Source organism: Amyelois transitella, chromosome 3 (genome assembly GCF_032362555.1).
Source record: "Amyelois transitella isolate CPQ chromosome 3, ilAmyTran1.1, whole genome shotgun sequence".
Lineage (NCBI taxonomy): Eukaryota > Metazoa > Arthropoda > Insecta > Lepidoptera > Pyralidae > Amyelois > Amyelois transitella.
The window spans coordinates 9,076,904-9,096,521 of record NC_083506.1 but is presented as its reverse complement, the minus strand read 5'-3'; the positions used below and the strand labels follow the sequence as shown (position 1 = coordinate 9,096,521).

At 32.9% G+C, this 19,618-nt stretch overlaps 2 protein-coding genes across 2 annotated transcripts; both read right to left on the bottom strand.

Annotated features, from left to right (window-relative positions):
• Window positions 1–792: 792 nt before the first annotated feature.
• On the bottom strand, window positions 793–6,404 carry LOC106140090 (uncharacterized). The gene is made up of 2 exons (XM_013341618.2): window positions 6,274–6,404; window positions 793–5,795 (listed from the first exon to the last, which is right to left on the bottom strand). The coding sequence occupies exons 1-2, from the start codon at window positions 6,331–6,333 to the stop codon at window positions 2,091–2,093; spliced, it is 3,765 nt and encodes a 1,254-aa protein (XP_013197072.2). The 5' UTR covers window positions 6,334–6,404; the 3' UTR covers window positions 793–2,090.
• Window positions 6,405–8,112: 1,708 nt separating this feature from the next.
• On the bottom strand, window positions 8,113–17,359 carry LOC106140114 (uncharacterized). The gene is made up of 3 exons (XM_013341648.2): window positions 17,239–17,359; window positions 9,135–9,326; window positions 8,113–8,874 (listed from the first exon to the last, which is right to left on the bottom strand). The coding sequence occupies exons 1-3, from the start codon at window positions 17,296–17,298 to the stop codon at window positions 8,293–8,295; spliced, it is 834 nt and encodes a 277-aa protein (XP_013197102.2). The 5' UTR covers window positions 17,299–17,359; the 3' UTR covers window positions 8,113–8,292.
• Window positions 17,360–19,618: the final 2,259 nt, after the last annotated feature.

The window sequence follows — 19,618 nt, the reverse complement described above, 5'->3', positions numbered from 1 at the left end:
ATGGGGATGCCTAAGCGAGGGCCCTGGTGCGCGTACATGGCCGTGTTGGCGGGCACTGCCCTCCAACCACTTCCAATCATAGCTTCTATTCACGAAACAAAGTAAATGAATGGTTAAGTTAACCTTTCGTTAACTATTTAACATTGAATTCTATCGGAGCTACTAACTAAATAAACTTTATCTACCCCGTAAAAATTAAAGACACGTAAAATAAGAGCGTCGGTCGTCGGAAAGACACAGGTTAAAAATTCAGGCAACTGGATGAGTAAACATGATCGATCTAAGGTTCCCGTGCAAAGTTTGCGGAGGTCAAATAGCAGCCGCTTCGCGTAGTGAAGATGCGACTGGGACTAAAGCCAGGAGGAAGAAGTAAAGAATTAAGACGTGACAATCGGTTTTTATTATGTTACAATTTTACTCACCAAATAATAATAGCAAACCAGATATTATTAACATTTTTAATTTCATTGTGCCAATGTGCGATGCTTAGTCAACGGGTTGTAGTTAGAAAACTGAAATAGATTGGTTCATGCTCACATGCAGTTTAGTTTGTTTATAAATATATGTTGCTTCGAGAACAATAGTCGATTTTTGAAGTGATTTAAAATATTTACCGATTCTTAAATTTGCAATACCTGAAGTGCACAATTTACAAACACATATTTTTGTTTGTTAACACATGAACATCATTCATGCAGTGAATCAGTTGCATTTCAGGTGTTCTTTTATTTTCAACAGATTTCAATAAAAGGGACTGTTTTGTTTTTGTTTATATTTCGGATAAATCAATTAATTAACAATTTATTCACTGATACAATTAAATACTACAATGCTACACTCACAAATAATTGACCTTCAAGGCATGGTGGGTCTGTATAAGTAGGGGATGAGTTATATTTATACTAATATGTATTTAAAAATAAACAATATAAGGGTCATTTATTGATTTGTATAACTCGTAAGTCTAGTGGAATAAAAATTCTTAGTGTTCTTACTAGTAAGTTTATTTGAATGGAAAATCCCAGTAGTTTTATTCGGAAGATTACAGGAATCAGAGGTCATCAATGGGGTCGTATCCTTTTCTTCCGTTTTGTTAAGTATAATTTGGAAAACATAACATAATATGTGGTTTATACATTTATTTTATCAATCTAAAAATATGCTTCTTATTCAACTTAAATAACAGTTTATATTATGCAATTATTTCTTATATGTATGTTTAATATTATATTTCACCTAAACTTCTGGTAAAGTGACTTAATTTTATATATATTTGCATAATATACTTAATATCTACTTAGTTCTTCTACAAGCTTAGCTAAGTATAGAAGTATTATTTTTCATTAAATTTAATAGCGTGATCTTTTCCCATCTAAATTTATCTACTCATTATTAACATTAAATAAGTGCTTTCAGAGTTGAAATATAAAATATTTGACGCCATTGTCTAAAAGCTGCATAAATTACCTTCTTATGTATAATTATTATGTAGGATTTCTATATCAAATAAATATAACCTTTTGATTGTTTTGGTTGCACTTCATTATCACACTGGGCTGATTCGAACCAGCGTACTTTGCCGCTGCTTCAAAATAAGAACGTTAAAATGTTCTTCCTTCACATTTTTAAAGATATTACAGGTGCTACAATACCAATCTATTCAGATAAAATATTTTATGACTTAAAATTATTATTTACAATTTTTTAAGCTTACTCAGGGGTCGAGTCATCGGGTCTCGTAGACGCAATGTACTTCTTTTTTCTATGAATGCCTTAAAATAACAATATAAAAAGTACTTTTTAGCCGACTTCAAAAAAGGAGATGGTTCTCAATTCGACCGTATTTATCTTTAAGAAAGAAAAATTACAATTTCCATTCCATCTATTAGTGACATTTTCGGGCGGTGATAATACAGTCTAGAATATTAATAAGTAAAGAAATTTACAACATGTTTATTTTTATATTATAGGTACTGTCCCGGCGCTGGGCAAATTACATGTACAAAATTAATCTATTAAACCTTAACAATAATAAGTTAATATACAATAACTATATTATCAATAGACAAATAAAAATGTTCTTTAATAAATCAGCCACTGCTAATACTCATAACAGATTTTCTGGAAGAATTCTGTGAAAATTCTGGTTTGATTACTGTAACCCATAGATTTCTGGTAGAAGGATCACAAATTACAAAATACATAAACAATACAAATCCTTGAATGGTCGAAGTCAGACAAAAGAGGTAAGACCAAATATAGTTGTTAGAAAATGAGAAAAATCCGAAAATCCAAGTTAGACCTAACAAAAAGAATAATAAAATAGATACCCTTAACTGTGCCCAAATCAAGGTTTTATCTGGTATTCTCATGTCAGGACATTGTGCTATCGCTCTTATTACCAGCACAAACATGACAATATTAACACACAGTATTATACAAATTGGAAGAACGACTCCCATCATAAAGTAAGAACCTTTAGGATAACATATTCGATGGTCTATTGATGGATCTGGGATATAGTTTGCATGACTGAATATTAACGTTATCAAAACTGGAATAAACGGAACACCCCAACCTAAGATTGTGAATTTTATCATGAAGCGAGACGGTCGCGATACCCCTAGAACTCGCACGTAGCGAACAAATTGTAATGTAGCTGTAATCAACATCCACATAAAATTGGCTAATACAGAATAATGCAGCAATGCGCCCAAAACAATACAAACGATTCTCATATGAGACGCAACAACTTGTTTTCCGTCATATTCCTTGAAAATTTTACTGTCAAGATTAAATACTATCATCAAAACTAATGGCAAAGCAATAGCTGTAGAAAGTTGTAACAATACTTTTGTTCCTGCCTTTTTTCTCCAAACATCAAAAACCAAAGCTGTTACCCATATACCAATAACGCCTAATAGTGACAGAAAGCTACCAACTAAAGTTATTATGTTTAAAACTTCTGCGTGCGTTTTATTAACAGGCGAAGTTTCGTCAGAAAAGTAATGTTTAATATCAATTAGCTGACCAAAGTGTGTCAAATGGTAACATTTACACAATGTTAAATTATTAGACATTTCAAGAGCATAGCACCCACGGGTAGCCCATTGTCCTGGAATTCTACCAATTTTAGAATTCTCAAAATCCCAAAAACTACAAAACCTAAATGTATCTGTTTTATTTATGTTACTGAATATAAGAGGGATGGGATATTCTAAATTTGTTACAAAACCTGGTACGGATATTTCAATAATTCGACTATTAATAACATGGTCGGTTTTTCTTAATTCTTGAAATACTACATCATTGTGATAGACATTTATTATTATATGCAAATTTTTTAAATCATCATCATTGCACTTACTGTCATTAGAAATGACCTTAAGATTTTTCAACACATTATACGGTAACCATGCAGCTATTTCTAAGTTATCAATTGACAAAATATCTTCTATTATTGAGTTTGCATATAATGGCATAACTTCCATATCTGTAAATTTATCCGACAATCCGGTTCTTAAAATTGCTAAACCTGTTATATTATTATATTTTGGATAAGATATTTGAATAACAAATTGGTCTTTTATAGCCGTTTGATAAGTGGATTTTGGTAGTAGACTATTATTCAAGAAAATATTTTCCGCGAGTACTTCAATTATATTCTTTACAGAATCTAATAAAAAATTACTCGAATTAAGGGTTTGCGCTAAATTTAAGGATCCATTGTCAACGTCCATTACTCTGTCCATAACCCAAGCTATATTTTCAATATCACCCATATCAATGTTTGATTGATTATATTGGAGAACTTTGCATATATATTGCAAAGACATTGATAAATAATAAATATCTGCAGGAATCATTATATCAGTGTCGCTCAATACGAAATTGAGACCATCAATTAAAAAGCGAGAAGTTGTATTTTCAGATGTTTCTCCTTTGACAAATTCATACAAAAATGTCGTTATGTTAGACGGTGTATAATTTTTATCGCATTTACCTTCAACATTATCCCACTTACTACCTGTAAGGTAAGACCCATTACATAACCTTTTAACTGGAAGTCCATTTTTTTGTAAACAAAATTGTACAGGAGTGGCAATTTGTCCAATTGGAGTTAGTTGCCAGTCTAAGGTTATATAATCAGATGAATTAGTAGGCAAGCAATATGTTGAACTAGCTAAATGAACAAAAGTGTAATTATATTTTGGAAACTCTTGATGAGCTTTTTCTTTCAAATCGACTAAAGTTATTTGCAAATTTTGAGCTTCATTATCATAGGTTCTATTTATAGCAATATGCAAATGCATAACTAAATCGATAAATCCAATATTGTCGGTCATTTCCATTACAAGCGTATTTTCAGTCTGAAATATTTCAGTTATATTTTCTATCAAATAGTTAATATCTGAATAATCTACTATTTTATGGGAATTTATTTGAAAAATCAATGCAAATACATGAACTTGACTACCTTGAGGATTTACAATTATTTTCTCTGTTGTAATTAATGAAAAGTTTTTTGTGTGTCCTTCACACCAATATTGGGCAGACATATCAGTGACAAGATCAATAACATACACAATTTTTTCCATTTTATCAATGATATCTTTAGTTCGAAGATCAATGTAAGGGAAATCATTAACTTCAATTATTGTTATAAATCCTTGTGCATTTGAGAAACACTGTATACCTTTATCATTGTCATCGTATAACCATAATCCAGATGGATTGTATACTGTCAAGAAAAGCTTGTTTTCTATTTCATTGTATTCTAAAAGAAACTCAGCTGGCTCATAAATCATTTCGGTTTCACAAGCCATACATGATAATGTTACTAAAGTACTGAACAAGCTCAACGTACCAGCACTATTTATAACTCCTTCAAAAGAATTAAAATTAGTCGGTAAAACACTTGTTGTGTTATTTACTAAAACATTTTTCTCATAATTATTTATATTGGTAAACCAACACCAGGTGTCGTTATGAACATTGTCCATTTCTGCAATTTTCTTAAATATAAATCTTCGTAAGTTATCTTCAATTATGTGTCCCATTGGTTTGTTACATTTTCTGTCTATAAATTGAGTAAAAGTTAAACCAGATTCAGTGTCAGCTTTTTCTATGCCGAGACATATTCCATCGTCGGACATAAATCGAAATGCATGATATCCGTCGGGACATTTTGCTGGATATTGTAAATCATTAATATAGAAACATAATGTTGGATGTTGTTCGCCGCATGATTCGGTCACTAATTCTCTGCGTTTTATATCAAGAAGTAAACAATTCCTTGCAACTTGTGATCGTAACGGTAATTCCCCATTTATCTCCACGTGACGTCCCCAATTGGTTCCAGGTATATACCAGGTCAGAGGTTGAAATGTAGACATTCGTTGTGCCGGTAACCAGAAGTATTGCGAGAAATTATAAGAAATCAATGACTGTAGTAAAGAATCGATTTCCGTTTTATCAAAGTCGGTTATGACAGATGCACCTCCGCTTTCGTAGCAAGGAAAATTCCAGGCTGATTTTTGATGAACTTGGTAGCAGTAATCATTATTATCGGAAATCCTGTGATAGCCGGGAGGACATGTCGATAGGTTGAAATACTGGACGACTTTAGAGCACATAATTTCATCAAGTTCCGGTTTCCATTCAGATCCCGTACAGTTTCGGGTGACAATTTGATCATTATTGTAACAAATAGGATCTGACTCTATATTATTTCCTGGTGGGCTTTTCCACCATGTTACAGTTAGGCCGTTGTAAGAAACTTCAGTTTGACATTCCTGTAAATAATTTAATTATAATAGTAATGTCCAAAAAATAAATAAGTAGTATATATCTTACTTGTATGTAACAGTTATGCCCAAAATAGATCATGGCTTTTCCTCGAGGGATATAGACGTGATAATATGTATGTATGTATGTAGATCATGCAATACGGTTAATAATCCGTAATTGAAGTAGATAAAAAAAATGATTTAATTTATTAATACCTAATGACAAGAATGGCGAATTTTACGCGCACAAATCTTTGCATGCTTCTGTTTAAACCCTCAGCTTTTATTTATAATTAATATGTGTTATTACCTTCTAAGATATACTAATGGCAAAAATAAAATCTAGAATAATGATTTTATTACAATAGTCCGTTAAGCAAAATTTTTTTTTCTATTAAAGTGTTTAATTTACCTACCGTTTATTCATAACGAATTGTAATGAATAATTACTAAACTAGTCAATAAAAAAACTATTTTAACTTACTTGTAAGCTTATATCGACATGAAACACAACAAGGGCAACAAATAGTAATAACTTATTCATAGCTTGGATTGTTCACAATTGACATGTTTGTTACTCGTGCAGCAGACACGTTTGTGATTTACACAAGCACGTCAGGAATTACATGCTTTTTCTGATATGAAGTCATAACTCAATAACGCCTGATTGAAATATGCAAATATACATGGTGTTTCAGCTTAGACTCTCATCACCCACCGGGCGTTGCGACATGTTTAGGAAGAAGCTGCGTCCACCTGTATCCCGCAGTGAAAAAATCGGGTTGAGTTACATGAAACTATTCCCGTTTGACTATATGGGAAACTATTCCAGCTTGAATTATGTCTATAGATCTCCCAACCTCGAGTAGGTAGAAAGTCAGGTTATACGAAACGTCTTTCGTTAGTCCGAGGAAATCCTGCACGGACTAATATTTATAGATATATATAATAATAGAGTTCGCCTCTTTCCTGCGTAGATAGGCAGATGGGATGCCACGATCTCTGCACGCTCGTCGTTTTAAGGTAATCTTGATCTGACCTTTCGGCAAGACTCACCGATGTGATCAAATATTATCTTGAGATACTTGACAACTTATTTTAAAATAAGTACTTAGTCAAATTGTTTGGTGGTAAAGACAATCGTTAGTCTTAGATCATACTTTGTAAGTTTTATCAATGCGGCAAAGGTTTTGTTTCAGGCAAATAGACTATCGTACAACTTTGCGAAGTCATTCAAAAATATATATAAAATACCTCAAAATAAGATTTATTAAGATATATAACAAGGAATTATATAGATATAATAAGATATATAACTAAGAATTATAGCTTGTACAGGTATTTAGAGTTCAGTAAATAAAATCACAGCCTGTGAGGTAATTTATCGAAGTATATTAACGCCGGTGTCATTATACTACACGGCTAGGCTTTAGATAATATGATAAGCTGTATCAATGTTTATTGATTTCACCACACTACTAGGTACCACACAAATAGGAAAAACCCTCTTATCATTAACTTGAGCTTTTAACTAAGTCAATACTTTATGTAAACCATATAAATGTATGGTTTGATATTTTTTGTTATTCTCAGAATTTATTATGTCAACCAGAAATATAATCTATCTGTGTTATGGGGTTGGCTCAAAGGTTGCTTGTCTTCATACGTATTTTAAAATACCTATGTGTGTATGCAAATATTATGATTACATATAGGTATGTCGCTCTCAAATTAGTTAATATCTGTTGTTTCATATATATCTGTTTGCCTTTATCAGTTTTTTACACTGGTGGAGAATGTTATTTAACCTACCTGGTGTAGTTTTAAGGCACAATAAAGTTTTAAGTATAAATACATAATGATATTAGCCGTGTGGTTTCCGGCTTCTTTTCTGAGAGAATAGCATTTGCTCAGGATGTAACTGGGACTGACGTGACGAAAAATTAAAGAAATAATTAAACTAAAAAAGACGTTTTAAGTTTATTTATTTCTGAATACTTCTTAAAAACATTGCTCTCCATAATGGAGAGCAATGTATTTTTTTATTTCAGTTTATTATTGCTATGCCCCAATATTTTAGTTTGATGGTGTATCACCAAAGATTTGTAAATCGAACTGGTCATCAAAAAAAATTGATATATAATAAAAAGGCACAATTTTTAAAAGGAAAGACACAGCACAGAGAGTTATCCAGAAGTCAGCTTTTCCAGTCAGGTTTTAGTGCGTATTTACAGATGGGTAGGAACCATTGGATGTATAAATGACAAAAAAATTACATTATAATCACATTTAATTTAAATTATATCTAGTAGCATAAATTTACTCCAAATGTTAAATTATACATCGATACGACGAATTATAAAAAATACAAAAGGTAAAAGTATTGGTATAATAAATTAAATAATCTCCAGGAACTTTTTCTTGCCTCAGATCTGTCTTAAATTAATTACAACTCTGACCTTCTTTGATTTAAGATATCAATGTGACACACAAGTATTTATTACTAAGCAGATTTATCAGACTTTAGACCTCCTTGTGGTAACGGAGGAGGTGGTACGTTGGGAATGGCAGGATCCTTAGACTCGAAGTTCAAAATATTCAGATCGCTCGGTTCCGGTGGAGGAGTGCTAGCTGTCGGTTCAGGGTTCCTCTGCGCCGGAGCAGCGGTAGGAATGGCTTCCTTTCCTATGAACACAGGTGCTGACTGTCCTAAAACATTACCAAGTGGCCGATACAATGGTAAAGGAGCATACGGGCTATAACTGAACGGGTCAAATGGATCATAGAATCTGAAGCTCGGGTATGTGTATGTGAATGGCCCAACTTGAGAGAACCCTTGATAAGCGGGGTCTATTCGTCCCAGGGGTAAAACTTGTGGGGGTAAACCAAATTCATTTAAAGGAATAGGTGATTGGGTGGTGGGTGGTGGCGGAGGCAATGTGGATGCTTCGTTCTGCGGTTGTTCTGAAGGCTCTGGAGACGGCGGCGGGGGAGGCAGCTCTGATGAGGCTGGTTCCTGGGGAACAGGATCTCTTGGTATTTGTGGCATAGGGTCTTTTGGATGCGCGGTTTCTCGGTGAATTCCCTGAAATATTTAAGTGACACATTAAAATCAAATATGCTCCGTATTAAATTATGAAATTGAGTTTCAAATATGAGTGTTGTTAACCCATAAAACACCAAAGTTAGCGAGCTTTGTCCCTTGGCTGACTTTGACAATTTGCGTGGAAACTACTGAGTATTAAACAAATAGACCAGCTTGTACTAGAAGATTCTGCTTATTACTAGAAAAAATACAGAGTGCCAATTTTTTTTATGATATTTATAAGAATACGTCATGCTTACATTGCCAAGAGGGAAATCCCCATAAAATATCGCCGGTTGGAAAGGGTAATATGATTCATGAAGCACAGGCTGATACACGGGGTAGGCTTTGCTGGGCTCCAAGTTCTGGTTGGACGTAATGAGGGCGTTGTAGACCTTCGGAACTCGACCAGGGGCCGGTTCAGCAGTCACTGCTATCAGCAGTAGGAACATCTGCAAAAGAAGAGTAATTTATTTATATTTTATGTTTGCATTGACACAAAATTACATCAAAATCGGTCTAGCGATTTAGTTGTAGACAGACAGAGTTTCGCATATGTAGGTACCTATAGATAGTGTGGATTGTAAGTACAAATACCTACAACAAAATACAATTAGAATAACTATAAGGTAAATAAGAAAAATTTTATGTGAGTTACTATAATAGTAAATAATGTTGTAATTTAACCCGGGGATTTAAATTCAACAAAATCTCGTGAGCATTATTGAATGAGTTGATCATGTAATTGGTATTTTTGGCCATCGGTCTTACCACTTATCTAATAGAGCTTACTGGGAGCCGGAGAGGCTTTTTAAACTATTTTACATTATTTTTAATAAAAGTTAAAATTAGTGTCTATTTTATTTTGGTATTAAAAATTCAATGTTACCGTCACATAAAGTCCAATGTTTAATTAGGGTGAAGGCAATTTCTTTAATTTTTATATTGGCAAAAATAATTTTATTTATGTTCTTATTCAATAATCCGTTTTTATTTTCAATAAATAATAGGATCGTAATGATTTTTCATAACTATTTGATTTTATAGGTACCTAAAGGAGAAAATACTCAGACTTCCTTGTGGCATTTTAAATCAATTCATACTTACGTAAATATTCAAGACCTATAAGAAGAGTCTGTACTGTTTACATTTGTATGATTTTAATCATATCATGCCGTTTTCCGCTTCTATTTGTATTATTATAGTGCTCCCTTAGCATAATATATTTCAAAATGCTTCAAGTAAATGCCTATAATTTTCCTGGCTGCAATAGAAAACCAGTTTTTTGAATTGCATTAGGTACTAAGTTATAACGAGAGCAATTAGGATTTACCTTGAACACTGCTTTGCTTAGTGATTCATAACGTTATTATCACAGTATGTGGTATGTAGGAACAAAATATGTGACCATACCCAGTTCTCCAAATACCTAGGCCATAATCGAAAGCAAGTAATCTCACGATTGAATTATCTAGGTTAAAGTTTACATATTACATTATAATTAGTAGACGTTTTTTTTTCTCGATAAAAAAATCTGTGTTCGTCTCAGCACTTCTATGTGTACCTACTCACAATCCCAAATGTCATGAGGATTGCTTAAATAAAAACGTGAGAAAGAGATAAATAAACAACCGAAATTCTACATCTGTATATATGTATATGTATAGAAGTGTTGCATTTAAGTAGTCATATTATTTCGACGAAGACGGTTGCATCTAAATGAAATGCGCGCTATTCAAGAATATCGACTCTGTTTACCCCGTAACAGACAAAGACGTGATATATATTATTTGTATGTATGTTAAACGATGTCAGTGTCGATCTCATTTCCTTGTGAACTTTGTGGTTGATATTTCTCCGAACCTTGTCCGGACCTTTCACAATTCGCCAATATGCTGTCTGTTTATATTGCTATAGGTGCACTTACATGTTATTTCATTGACTTGCTTCAGATATTATTAAAGTCTATATTACTAATGTGATCTCTACTTGGGCAAAATTTTAATAAAATCATTTGCAAATTAAAAAAAGAACAAAACTATTTTATACTTGCATTAAATTGAATTGCCAGCTTGAGTAGAAAAAACAAATTATTCAGAAAATGTCGATATGTTTACCATATTTCTTGGTAGAAGTGAGTTGTGGTAGAAAGGTTAAATCGAAAAGGTTTAAATTATAAAGTACCTAAGCGAGTAACTCTACGGAACAGGGAGATAAGGAGTCCTTCACATATCTCTTAGAAAAACAGTAATATGTTTTATAACTACTTAATAGTCTTTATTTAATAGAACGAGATTTCTAAATCACATTCCTACAATTTAATATAAGTACCTAGTTTAATGAGCTAAACAATGTCAAAATGACCTAAATCATAATGTTGATACGTTTTTATTTTAGCTAAGTTAGGTAGGTTTCAAGAAATATACATATATACGTGAACAACTCTACTATGTCATTCTTGACGACATAATTATGATTGACTATCCTCCCACTAACTTATATTTATACATTGAGATGATAAATTTAATCTTTTATGAGAATTTCAATGGCGCACCCACGTTACGCCTTGTTAAATTGCAATGAACTATTTTAATTTTAATATCTCAATACAAGTTAGTTTCGTAAAATCTGCATAGTTTTTTTGAGTTGACTGGAAGATATATCATTAAGGGCCTGACCCGCTTCGGTACTGTATTCATGTTGATTTTTGTTTGATCAATATAAGTTTGGCACACTTCGGGAAGATGGGACAGGAAATGTGATTTTTTTATTTATTTATCAGACAAACATTTATGAACTATATATATTGTTCTAACGGGTTAAGGTATTTAATAAAAAAATATTTTACAATAAATTTAAATCAATTCAAACATTATGAAATATTCCATGGATAATTCTGCCTTCAATGGGCACTATATCACTTATCTTAACCAATCTTATATGGACAAGATATAAAACTAAAATTATATGTCATACATACAAGAGGCAGGGCGTGGCGAACGAGCCACATTTTAAGAACATTTTAACGACTGTTAACAGGCAAAAAGTTAATAATGTCTGTTTTATTCCTTACACGACTAACAGCAGCCTGCTTATATGAAGCTTATTTTGCTAAACCTTTATAAAGATTGGATATTTTTACCCCACTGTGACAGAAGGAAGGTAATTTTTCCATACTTTTATCAATTTCAAGTAAATAGATTATATTTTCTTTTTTAGTTCTTCTTAAATTGTGTTTATACTTATTCCTGTTTCATATTATTTCTGACTTAGTTAAGTTAGATACTAACAACTAATCTCTATGTTAGTTTGCTCGTGCTGATAAGCAAAAATCTGAATTGTCTGTGATATAACTTTTGTAAGCTTTAGATAAGGTTATAGTAATAATTGCACCTCGAAAATAGCCCTTCTAAATTGTGGGCAACGATTTATATATCGTCTACATCCATTAAAATCCATTATAATTAATCATATCATAATTTTTCTACTTTAAACCATGAGTGATCTAATAACAAAGATTTTTTTTTATAAAAATGAAACTTTTGAAAAAATCCTGGCTTTCCAAAGTCTTTTCAGTAATGCGAAAAATACGTTACCTACTGTTTGATTATTTATTTCTACAGCTATAACAAGTAAGTATCCTTATAGGTGGTAGGTTAGCTCGTGGGAACGGGATACTAACCAATGGATATAATCAAAAGATATGAATCATAATCAAGAAAACTTTGACGTTAAGTGCCTATTACGAAGGATAACTGCATTTTGGAACGCATATTTCTGTACTTAGTGCACTTGTCGAACATGATGCAGACAAAAGATATAGATTTATTTATTTTTATTTTCAAAATAGGATACAAGGCTTAATATCGTCAAAATATGTCTATTATCGCTTCCAAAGCGCAGGTGTAGAAGAAGCGACGGAACAAAGTACACTTCAGCATTTGTACCGGAAGTCAATTTATAAATATAGATCTAAAATCTATACAATTGTTTCGAATGCAAAATAAATAAACTGTTGTATGAAGCAATAAAAAATCTACAGTAGGTACTAGATACTCTAATTCGTTGAGGTAGGTAATACTTTTTTGTGAGTGATTTTCTTTTTTGCTCCAAGTAGTTTTTCATTGTTGGTCTGTTTGCTTTTTTATTATTTCCAATATTAGAAATACAATGAACAGTCGCCTTTGCAGATTCTACGAAGTTAAAGGTCAACGACGTCGGTAAATATTAACATGGTCCCAGTTAGTCTCATTAATGAAAACTAATAATCTAAATTATACTTATGTTTTAAGTATGTATATCAGAGATATCCTGGCAAAAGATAAAGAACCTGAAATCGCCGAGCTTGCATGAAGAGAGTTATAAATGTGGACGAAGCAATAAAGTTCGCAAGGATCGTGGCAAGTGGTAAGCCGGTGTACCGCTCCGGGATAAAGGCGTAATATTATTTGTGTTTTCTAAGGCCATTAGTAAGGAAGTATAAATTTAATTTTCCAACATCGACATCTAAAACTGTACTATAGGTATAATACTTATAAGCACAATTCTATTGTTATTATTGCACTTACAGTCATGTTAGAAAACGCGCACAAATATATAAAATTATTTAGATAAATAATGCCAAAGAATAAAGCAATAAGGCTTTCTTTGTCTAGTTGTACATTTTACATGCAAAAAGTTTAAACAAATAAATAAATCGTACGAAACTCAAAGGTGCCAAGATATAAAGTTCACGGGCAAATTTAAGTATGTATTTTAAGTTGATGAACTTGCAAAAGGGCTACTGCATTACATAATTCACGGCTGTTATTATGAGAGCAAAGAAGTAAATTAATTTTCGGACTGCAAAACGACTACTGCATTGCATAGTGAAGTCACGGCCATGGTGCATAGTGTTGTGGCTTGTACAAAACGGATAATGGGCAAGCAGCGTGGGTCCGGCTCCAATGCGGAAGCCGTACAATGCCACGTCTCTATAAGCCACGCGCCAAGCCCCACCCAAGGTCTAAGAAATGGAACGTGTTGAAAAACTAAGGTCAGAATTAGCCACTTGAATAATTAAACTTGTAGCAACAATAGTGTCTCGTCATACTTTAATTTATGCCCAGAACGTTAGGAAGTCTTATTCAAATGTTATTGCTTGTATAACTTATGTTGTTGATTTCAGAACTATTATTTCTTTTGTTGTAATGAACAGAGTTTTTAAAAAGAGTAATAAAAATTTCTCCCGTGTCAGGAAAGCACTAGAAAAGCTCCACATATGGCTAGATATTGTTTAGATGGCTTTTTACTTTATTTGACTATATTATAAAGTGAACAGAATAAAATGCTTTATAAAAGGACCTTGATGCAGAAATAAAAGAAAAATACATGTAGCGCATCATTGTGCATTCACGATTGTTGACTAAAGGTCAGTGAACTTTGCGGTGCATTGCATTGCGTCGAAAACCTTGCAATTTCCCAATGCAGCGTCGTAGGTGAGCTTATTGTGAGTCAGTAGATAAGGGCTCGAAGGCATGCCGCCGCCTCTGGTACGTGATACCTCTTTCTGAATTAAATTTAAATATAAAGTGGTGAATAGACAAAATAATGGGCTTTAATTTTGTATTAGTCTGGTTAATGCTGTATTGAAGAAAAACCCACGCAGAGAGTTTGAAAAGTTAATCTAGGGATGGGCTTCTTCTTTTGGCTGGCAACCTTTCACTATCACTAAATCTCACTTCCATCATGAAGTAATTACGTTCAACGTGGCCTTTGAGTCTTTTGATTATTTGCACTATCTACCTCGTAAGGGATGAATATATGACAGGTTTAATAAATCGTTGATTTTGTTAAATATTTTAGACGTTCATCATATGGGTTGTAATGGAATTAGTTTAGAGTACAACAAGATCGCTCCATTTGTTCCTGTGTATGTCGTAGGTGGCGACTTAAGGACAAAAGCATTCACTTAGTGAAGTTTAGCAAAACGAGATCTAATCCCGACGTGCAGCGTGAGAGGAGGGGATTTCAAATTATGGCTAAAATTAAAAAAAAGGTATGATTACAGGAAGAAATTATAAAAAAGTTTAGCATTTATTTTATTCGTATTTGACTTGATGTTCATTGGTTCAAGACCATGTGACTATCTTGCTAGTTTTAAATTCACTGGTGTCAGATTAATTGTCTTTACTTCTTAGCTAATTTTGTAGTCGAGTATTGACAAAGTGATCGACTACAGTTCTGTGAAAAGCACTTTACTCGTACTTGTATTACTATGCCGTGCGTGTACTGCGAATATACAGTCTGTGTAAATTACATATTGTCTAAAGTTAATTTTACAAGTAAACAATACATGTCTATAAGTACATCACTAGTGTTTTCTAAGAAACTATTGTCTTTTGTATACTCAGTATTCCAGTGAAAGTATTTGTGGTATTTCGTATTTAGGTACTTTTCATTACGTTCAGGATACTAGTAATAGCCAAATTACTTGTAAAGAAATGACGTTAAACATTTATTTGAGTACTTTTAGGAAAATATTATTGCCCTCTTACGATATATTATTACCTGAGGTTTCAATAAAAATCATAGAGATTAACTCAAATAGCGGAAGGTCAGGTCAAGACGAAAGGTCAGTTCAAGTGTCACCTAGACGAGCTCACATGAAGAGATTGATGAAATTAGATACGTATTTAGGGATCGTGGGAAAGTGAAATGTGTAGTCTCTGCCTAGTCTCCAAAAAAGAGGCGTGATTATATTTATTTATGGATATAGGTATACTGCATGCAATATATTATATGATTGATAAGATTTGAATTGCCGCGCAATAGGTCGTGGGCAACAAATCGACATACAGAATTACCGATGTATTGACACAATTTATCTACAAATGTCAGAGAGTTGTGGGAACCGAGTCAGGCGGGTCATAGACATAGAGCGCCGTGTATTGTTTATCATGCTGATGTGTTATTAGGTGGAACCATGGTGGAAATTGATTACCTATAGGGTTATCACTTCTTATACACGTATACGATTGCCCGCAGCATCGATTGCGTTTAAAAAAACACCTTTTCGGTTCGTATAGCCGAACCACTGATAAGCCAATGAATATAATTTGCAGTGTCTTTAAATGTTTTGATTATGATTTCAAGAACAAAAAAAGTTTGCGTCAAACCTTCAGTGAAAACGATGACAGTATTTTTTTATTATCTAAGACTTTTATTGTGTTGGCTGAATTTCAAAGATTTCATGCTGTCAGAATATAAGAAAAAATAAACGAATTATGTGATAATGTAGAATAATAAAAAGCATGTTGAAACTCTACAATACCTTTAGATAGTTTGCTAGTTACTGTTACTACCTAGGGTAAGTCATCTTGCCACATTGCGTTTGCGTTAATCGATCACGATTCTCCTCATTCATTGAAATTTCGCAAGTTTATTAACTAGAACATCAAGTTAGGCAATTCAAATGCTTCTTAGAACTTTTATCCCAGAGCAGCAGATGCAGACTAATAAAGTCATGAATCCATGGATGGGCAAAATATTTTACGAGAATTATGTGTGCATAGCTTTAGCCGAACTATTTAACAAACTAAGAAAAGGATTACAATATATGAGAGGTACTTAACTTTCTCAATTGATGCCTAACCGAAACAATTTCCTAAAGGTACTCATAATATTACTCCGAATAGGTATTTTCGGATATCCCATCGGACCACCCAGGGCTCAAACCTGTCTATCAATTACTCACTTTGTTATCAAAGTGAGAACATTACCGAAATAGGATTATTCTTATTTCAGTAATGTCTATAAATTTCGGTATTTCTTTGTAAGTAATACCTACAATTAGACTAAAAAAACACTTTCTACTTTTACGTAAATAGTAACGCTACATATTAAAGGTTTCTTATCTTTTGGCTATTATATAATAGGTTAACATAATCAGCATAGGCAACCTCATATACTTACAAATGTTAAGAATATGCTAATCGTAATAATTTATACCAAGTAATTAATGGAAATTAAACAAAATAATCGCATAAAATTAAAATATCTGTTCACGTTAATTGACTGATCGTTAATATGTGTTAAATTATTCAACTCTTCTAACGTTGACAAGAATATGTGACTACTTAAACTGACTTAAGTTATATAAAAAAATATGTAAAATAAGTGAAAATATAATTAGACACGTAAAACTAGATTAGAATGTAGATTAGTAAGTAAAAGTCCATAAGAAGGACATTGCAATCCTCGCTTTGCCAATGTCAACCTGTATCTAATTGATAGATAAGTTAGGAAAGAGGCGTTGAAGTGTTGTGTAAGAATTTTGGAGTAGTGGTTGGTAATGAAAGTTTGAGTTAATGAGTTAGGACTCACGTGCAGGAGTTGCGTCGTCATGTTGCGAGCCGGCCGACGAGTGGTGGAGGAGTGGCGCATGCGTTCGAGAGCTGGTGTCGCAGGCCGCGGCGCGGGCGCATGGAGCCTGCCCCTCGCCCTCACGCTGGCCTAGAAGAGACACGAGATACAATTTGGTACTCGGATATGGTTTCACTTTTATTGCTTTTATTTTAGTTAGTTTAGGTAATAACTTTTTGAATTAAGATTAAAGTGTAATACTTACTAAATTTTGTTTTTATTATAGATCGATATAAAAGCCAATTTATGATTGAAATTTCCGGATAGATTCATACGAGTATATGATGGCTATGCAAAGTTTATTTGCTTTCAATTTTTTTTTATAAAATTGACAATAACGCGTTTCAACCTAACTCACATTCAATATATTTTGCTTCAGTCTACCCCTTAAAAGGTAAGATAACTATCTCTGTATGTATGTACTGGTACTGTTACTGTTGTTACTGTATCTGATATCAGAGAAAGATCATCTACTTATTCCATTTTAACGCTGTTGTAGCGGGAGTGATGATTCGGCTCGACCGCCATCAAAGGGAAGGTTTTCCGCCAGGCTAGGTGTGACGCCTGGGGAACCGCGGCTCCAACGATGTTGTGTCGGCGGTTGTATATATGCTCCAATCCGTGAAGTCTTTGCTTGCGCGATTTAGGTTTTTCGCTGTTTTTGACTGATAGCGGCACGTGACTTTATTTTTTTATTGTTGTGACGTGTGGCATAGACATGTCGCCACACTGTTTTTGTAAATTTTAATGCTCCTCAATATAATATTTTAAAATCATTGACGTGAATAGTAATCTTTATAATCATAAAGTTTAAGAAGTCTACTTATATATTTTATTTTAATTGGAAAAATAATGAGGTAACATCCAGTGTTTCTATATCCGTGCATGCGTCCTTGCTAGCGAATGCAACGCCAGTGCTTTGTCCTACTAACTGATACCGATAAGCTTCTGGGGTGTACCTCGCTGTAATTGTTTGCTTTATATGGCCAAAAAGCTTTTAAGCACTACTTTTTTGGATAAAGGCACTTCACAAATGGTTTTTACCATTAAATGTAAACTTCCCACATCTAGAATAACTCCTAGTCACGCTTCAGGTACCAGATTTAATGAGATTTTTAAAAGTTAATACTTATAGTTAAAACTTAAACATAACTTAAACTTAAAAATTAAATACGACATAAAATTAATTTAATCGACACCGTGAAAATAAGGTATGCCCCATATGATAAGCGGTTACGTATATATTTTAAACCATGTGACTCTAATCCAAAGTTCTCGCAGTGTTGTTATCGTTATCGTCATTTTATTTATTTATATATTGAAATACTCCAAGAAAAAAAAAATAAAAATAGAACTTAAACTAAAAAAAAATTAGTGCAAGGACTTTATTTATTATGTTTTCAATTATTTCATGTTCACAAATTGATAAAAATAATGAGGTAACTATTTAGCTCTTTGGTACAGAAAACTGGAGAAGGTACATTACATACTTAAGTGAATTTCATTTAGTGTGCTTGTTGCACAATATAACTTTAATTAAAAATTGCAGAATATTAACTTCAATTCTTAGTTCTCCTGGTAAGACAACTTAGGATGACGGGAAAATGTCGAAAAAAAAAACCTTTGAATTTAAATAAAATATATTTATTGTTCCATCTGCAGATTTCACTCATAACCAATAACAACACGAATACTTTCATACAAAACTCAGTGGATTTTCTCAACATTTGCTTTGTAACTTTGTAAATGTTTCTGCGATTTCTGGTAGATGGCGCTGATACCTATGTTTCTAAGAGATTTTAATCTCTACGTATAATTATACGTTTTGTGGTTTATTGGTGCACGTTTTTTTCGACTACAAAATCCATAGCTCTATAATACGATATTATAAGGGTATGGATTTCATATCAAAACCTTGATTATTTGAGTCATTTTCTCTCATTTTCGCGTATTTCTAGTTGTCAATGCTTATTTAAATGTATTTGTATACCTATTGTAGCTGCCAAGTAGACTTGTAGATGCATAACTACTTAGACACTTGTGCGATTGATAACCTCCCTTTGTATTGACATTTTATAAGTATTGAAATTATCAATTATCTAAACGGACTTTGTTTGGTTGTCGTTGTGATATTGGCATATAGATAATTATATGACTTATGATGCCTTTTAAGCATCCGCATAGATTTTTAAATTTATTACTGCAACAAAAACTTTAGAAATTGAAGAGTCAGTTTCGAGTCGACGACGGTCGTTTGACTAAGAACGGTTCGACGACATCATTTTTAATCCTAGGATACGAAAAATTTAAATGAAACACAAGCAACTTCGTACATCAATCA

What these genes read in the sequence shown, in the direction of transcription:
- LOC106140090 (XM_013341618.2), bottom strand. Translation starts at nt 6,333, where the DNA reads ATGAATAAGTTATTACTATTTGTTGCCCTTGTTGTGTTTCATGTCGAT. An exon ending in ATGTCGATATAAGCTTACAA is followed by an intron (nt 5,796 to 6,273) that starts GTAAGTTAAAAT and finishes AATTATTTACAG; the next exon opens with GAATGTCAAACTGAAGTTTC.
- LOC106140114 (XM_013341648.2), bottom strand. Translation starts at nt 17,298, where the DNA reads ATGCGCCACTCCTCCACCACTCGTCGGCCGGCTCGCAACATGACGACG. An exon ending in TGACGACGCAACTCCTGCAC is followed by an intron (nt 9,327 to 17,238) that starts GTGAGTCCTAAC and finishes CTTCTTTTGCAG; the next exon opens with ATGTTCCTACTGCTGATAGC. An exon ending in GGGATTTCCCTCTTGGCAAT is followed by an intron (nt 8,875 to 9,134) that starts GTAAGCATGACG and finishes TAAATATTTCAG; the next exon opens with GGAATTCACCGAGAAACCGC.